The sequence below is a fragment of the Marmota flaviventris genome, chromosome 7 (assembly GCF_047511675.1).
Source record: "Marmota flaviventris isolate mMarFla1 chromosome 7, mMarFla1.hap1, whole genome shotgun sequence".
Lineage (NCBI taxonomy): Eukaryota > Metazoa > Chordata > Mammalia > Rodentia > Sciuridae > Marmota > Marmota flaviventris.
Window position 1 is genome coordinate 61,746,118 of NC_092504.1, and position 5,998 is coordinate 61,752,115.

A 5,998-nucleotide genomic window follows, 5' to 3' on the forward strand; every position below is an offset into this window, starting at 1 on the left:
GTTAGCATAAGCTAAATCCAGAATTCTGGACATTAAAGGGACTTAAAAATCACATCTTAGGATTTCTCTGGAATTAGTTCTTTGGCCTGGTGGCCCTATTTTAATTAAAACCAATTTAGAAATTTTCTTTTTTTTAATCGGAGAACCTCTAGCAAATGAGTTAAGGCTGTGAGATGTTTGCCTCCATGAACCATGTGGTGGGATCAAAACGAAACTTTACAAGTTGCTTAGGCTGAAAAACAGTCTGTAATGCAAGGATCAACACCTAATAAGTTATTTTTTGTTGGTGCATTATAATTATACACAATAATGGGATTCTTGTGATACCTCTATTCCTGCACATAACATAACTTGGTCAATTTAATTTCACAGTATTTCCCCTTTCCCTGGCCCTCCTCCCTCCCCTGTTTACATTCCTCTACTCTATTGGTCTCCCTCTTATTTTTGAGATTTTACCATACTCTTTTCTCTCACATTGGAAGCTAGAGGGAAAAGAAAAAAAAATATTCCCCTTGACTCTGAGTTTGCTTATTTTACTTAATATAATGCCCTCAAGTTCTACCTGATGTAGTTCTAACACAAATTATTTTCAGATAACTTGCCCACTACAGCCAGAAAGATGTTTTTCCTTAAGCCCTTGTCTCCCTCCCTTCATCAAGACACAGGCACACCAAGGGGGGCAGATATATTTTGTGCCCTTTCAAGATTTCCATGATGGTCATATTATATAAATAATCATATCTGAGAGTAACATGAAGGGCTGGGAAAGTTTGGCAGAAAAAAAAAATCTAACATAATCAGCATAGGAATCTGTATATAAGGAGGCTTTCATTACATGTACAAATATTTATTAAGTACCCACCAAGAACTAGGCTCCCTTGCAGGTGCCTGGGATAAAACAAAATGATCAACTGAGTTCCTAATGTTACGAAGTTTTGTACTTAAAGGCCTCAAGAAACTTGACTGACCCTTCACTGAGAGGAGCAATTGCAGGATCAAAGCTACAACCACCAATAAGGATCCCAAAGAGCATACCTTGGAGCCTTCAAACTGCTATCTTTTTCCTCTCTGCCCACCCTCAAAACTCTGCAGCATCCCTGACATGTTTAGTCTACATTTTCTGGAAATATTTTATTAGACTAAGAGGGTTCTGAAGCAAATTCATAAAGTTTACAAGAAGAATTTTTTTTTCTTTAAAAGCAAGCTCAGCAATATTTGGGGGTTTTGAAAACTGATGATGCAGCTGACCTACTGGAGAAAAGGCAGTGGGAGGGTCCCTACTGGTATAAATAAATAGTAGCTCCATGCTGCAAACCCACAGCTTGGAAACACAGCTGAAGTCTGAACTCCACCTCCAGGCAGGATGAGGCTCATCTCAGCAGCTCTGCTTCTCATGCTCCTGGTCAGCAGCAGCCTCTCTCCAGTCCATGGTGAGAACTTTCACTTATGTTTTCACTGTGCTTTGAACAGAAATGGTCTTCAGCCATTTCAATCTATTTTTTTCTTTTTTCAACTAAAAACTGAGAAGACATCTGATTAAAGGGGAAAACTGCTCAGTTGCTTCTAGATTTATTAAAGTGCTTTAGGATTTTACTCTTAGAAACTGGTTGAGATTTTTATTTAAAGAAGGAAGAGATATTGACTGGAGTCCAATGTTCATGTAACTTATATTAGGTTTGTATAGTCCTGGCCTTTTTCAGATAAGCTCCTGCTATCAATTCTTTTCACATCTCTCTTCTTTTTTCTGCCTCTCAACGCTAACCCCTCTCACCAGGCCCTTTATAGGGTCTAAATGTTACTGGCATTATCAGGTCTCCTACTTTGAAATTTTTCAAGTCCATAACATATGGTTAGGTCTGACATCAGCCATTGTAAATACATCAGGGAGAGTTCCAAATCTAACTGGGGCCGCTATTTCTCTGTGAATAGATATCTAGTTGAAGTGGCGAGTTTTTATATCACTGAAGGAATGGATGCATATGCAGAAAGAAACACCGATCAGGTTTAGTGAACACATTTTTATTCTTAAAATACAGAGGGGTGGGTTTTCCCCCATTTTTGTTGTTTCACATTTTATTTTCATGCTTCAAAAATCTCATTTCTCGCCGCCTCCAGGAAGCTTTCCCATTGATCCTTGCAAAGTTACCTGTGACTTAAGCTCTCTACTGCATCCTGGGGAAAGAGGACTTAGGTATACAACCACCTTGTATGGGTTTTATGCACTTGTTTCCTCTACTAACTTGTAAATGCCTGAAAAATTTGGCCCTTTTATTTATAAATGCATGTGTAGTGTGGTGGTAGGCACTCTGGGTTAAGAGAATTTGATAAATTATTTTTTGAAAAAGTTTAGCTTTCACTAAAATGCATAATTTACTAATAAATATATGGAGTACTAATAACTTTTGTTGTTGAATGAAAAGTCTTGGATTTTATTTTTTATTATTCATATCTCAACAGGCAGAGGGTATGGAGAGTACAAGAGGAAAAACTTTGTATATGAATTTGCAGAAGCAATAACATGTTATAACTAGGTCATGTTCTTTGTTTTTATATGTTGGGAGTGAAAATCAGTTGACTTTTATATAGCATTAATTATAACTCAGTTGTATGTCCCTATAGTGGCAGTTCTCAAATTCTATTAAATGGAGGATCACCTGAGTACTAGTATACTAATACCACAAATTAAGTGTTGTGTGTTTTCAAAGCTAATCTTATTTTATGGTTTTGGTGGAAAATGTTTGAAAATACTCAAATCAAGACAAACAGAAATATACAAACTAAGGTATATTTGGCTGGAAGCACTGGCTTGAAATTTTTAAATCCTCAACTGCACAATATGAAAAATTGGTAATAAAGTTCTAGGTATACATTAAGTGTCAAAGGAATTTAAATAGCTGATTCTGTGTTTACAGGTGTTCTGGAAGCCTATAACACAAACTTGAAGTGTAGCTGTGTTCAAGGGACCTCAGACTTTATCCATGTAAGACAAATTAGTCGGCTTCAAATTATACCTCCTGGGAATGGTTGCCCAATCGAACAAATCATGTAAGTTGCAAGGGAAAAAATATGTATGATTCCTTTCTCCTAATGAAAATCAGATCAAATATTACTATACAACTAGAACCCTAAAAGAGATTTACTTGAGTGTTGCTAAAAATTCTGAAATAATAAAATTTGGAAATATTTAGGTACTGGTCGCAGCCCTTGAACTAAGTGTTTTATACTCTATTTTATTCCTTCAACTACTGCATTCAGGCACGTCTATTGCTGTCAATTCCTTTACAGATACAGATACAGAAACAGAGGCTTAGCAAGCTTAACTGCCTGCATGAGGCACACCATTAGAAAGAGAAGGATCAGGACCACACCCACATCTCCCCCATCCAAGGTGTCTTCACAGAACCTTGAAGTATGCAATAGAGATAAGATCATTCTCGGGGCTTGCCTGATTTTTTTTTTTTTTTTTTTTATTGGTAGCTCTTCCCATGGATGTTAGGGTCTGTAAACAAGTCAGGATGGTGCCTGGCATTTTGCCAGAGGGAGTGGTTTGTGAAGTAACGCCATGGAGCCATTAAGTGTGGAGATTCCTGATTGGTTGACTGCTGTATCTAGTTTATGTTAATTAAGATAAGCTGTGTGGAATGTATAAATACCTCTGTGGTCCTACAATAAACGGCTCCCACTCCTGCTGTATCAATGTACACAAGTTGTTCGTCAACCCCCGGTTATTCTGCCGCAGTCCGGCTACAGCACATGGAAACAGTAAAACAATAATTTTTTTAAAATCATGCTTTCCTTAAAGTCTAATTAAACTAAAATTATTGTCCTCAAGCTCAAAGATGTGAAGTCTAGCTATAATGTGTTTAGAGCAGTTCCTCAGTCTGCATAGAAAAGTAGAACTCCTTTCTTTTTATTGTATGTCAATTGGCATGACTCAAGTCTCTCACCTCTCAACCAGAGGAAGTAAGGCACCCTAATTTTCTCTGCTTTAAGGTCAATAGTTTTGAAATGACAAAAATTTGCCTGTCTTCAAGAAAATCTGAATTTCTGAATTTTAACCAGATATAGAAATAAAAGTTGCAAATTATGAGAAACTCCTACCAGCTAGAGGTGCAAATACAAGATGATTAGAAATCTTATTTTTCCATCATGAACTCAGAAACCAAATTGGAAGATGCTGCCTGAGAACCCATCTATTCCATGTCTTTTGACTTCCCTAAGATTCACCTACAGCAGTGGAGTTTCAAAGTTAGATGGATGGATCCTTGCTATATAATAATTTATAGCTAAGACAATGGACACATCAAAAATTATGGTTGTTGTTTTTTTTTTTTTTTTTTTTTTTTGAAATCACACCAGTAGAGTCACATCTCCCAGTTTTCTATCACCTGGGAGATATCATTTTTCCATTGCATGCAAAACCTTTAGCTCTATGTCTAGCACTTGATAACTATTTAAACACTGCTTTCCATGAACATGACCTGAAGTGTAGAATCTGAAAATCAGATAAACTTCCTTTGAGTTTTGTTCAAACACGTATTTGCTGTGCAATCTTGGACAAGATTATTTGAATTCTTTAAGCCTCAAATTTCTTATCAGGTAAGAAAATAATTCCTCTAACATAATGCTTTTGTCAGATAAATTGAAATAATCCATGTTACCTGCTAAGCATAGCATGTGACGCATTCTGAGTATAGTATTTGATAATGTGATCCATTAACTGTTCTCACTGCTTTTGTTGTTGCTTAATTCCTTAGAGCAAGTAAAGCCTCGTTAGCTGGTGGTTCCACAAAATATCACTCAGAGCAATCAGCTCTTTAACCTCACCTACCTTAAATTTCATTAACTTTTTTTTCTGATAAAAGGTCCTTGAGTATTTTCTATAGCCTTTATTGTTCTCTCCCATTCATTGAACAAGCACATTTTAAAGATATTGTGATATCACTTTAGTAGTGAGTCAACCTTAGAGTCTATTTGGTCCTTCTTCAACTCAAGTAAAGGTTATCAGCAAAACACTGACCTCTGACACACGAGATTTTGTCAACTTGGATTCAGCTCCACAAGCTCTCACTTATTGGTCTACAAATGGTTGTTTCTTATTCCTCAGATCTCATGTCACAAATACCTGTTTAGATCCAAAACAACCCAGCTTTGATGTCACTTCACCTAGGAATAATTATTTTCATACCCAACCCTTCGCTATTAAAAATGCAAGATTGACTAAAATGTAACACTTATTTTTATTTTTGCTAATTTCCCCCCTAGAGTCAGGTTGAAGAATAAGACAACTGTGTGTGTGAACCCTCAAACCTCATGGATCAAGAAATTAATAAAATATTTACCAAAGTAAGTCACACATACCAAGGGGTTTCAGATTCCAATTTGTACTGAAAGATTTCCCTTTGCTAGGCAGTCAAAAGGGGATAATTTTAAATTTATGAGTTACTAAGACAAATACTTGCTTTTTGCTACATCTACATAGAGTAGAGCTAACTCATCCCAGGAGTTCAGTAAACTAAATTAGAAAGTAGTATGTATGATATTCCTTATTTGATATCTCCAGGGAAAAGCCATCATTTCTGGTGTGTTTCTCTAAGCATGACTTTTTGGGTTTGTTTTTACTTCACAGAAAAAAATTGTTTTCAACTCAAGCTCCAGCGATGAAGAAGATCGGCTGATGTCAACATCCCCCCTCAGAACACCTGCATTCCCTGCTTATCCTTGCTCTGGATTTCAGTTTTGTTCTTTATTAAAACTTTTCTAAGAAAAACAATTTCCCTGTACAAACGAGCATTAAGACTCGATGTAAAAATAAACTGCAGAAGTTGATGTGGGTCAACTCGAGCCTCTTCACACCCATACTTTGCAATCTCATTTAGGGAGGAAAGGTTCTTTGAAAATAATTATTTAGTAATAAATCGCATAAGATTCTTTTGATAATGTACCTTGTTTAATGGTAATGTGTCCTAGGAAGTATGGGAATGAGAATTTAAACTTC

The 5,998-nt window shown here is 36.3% G+C and overlaps 1 protein-coding gene across 1 annotated transcript; it reads left to right on the forward strand.

Moving 5' to 3' along the window:
• Window positions 1-1,363: 1,363 nt before the first annotated feature.
• On the forward strand, window positions 1,364-5,776 carry Cxcl13 (C-X-C motif chemokine ligand 13). The gene is made up of 4 exons (XM_027939738.2): window positions 1,364-1,430; window positions 2,913-3,045; window positions 5,266-5,346; window positions 5,630-5,776. Exons 1-4 carry the CDS (start codon window positions 1,364-1,366, stop codon window positions 5,676-5,678), a joined length of 330 nt encoding a protein of 109 aa, XP_027795539.1. The 3' UTR covers window positions 5,679-5,776.
• The last annotated feature ends 222 nt before the right edge of the window (window positions 5,777-5,998 follow it).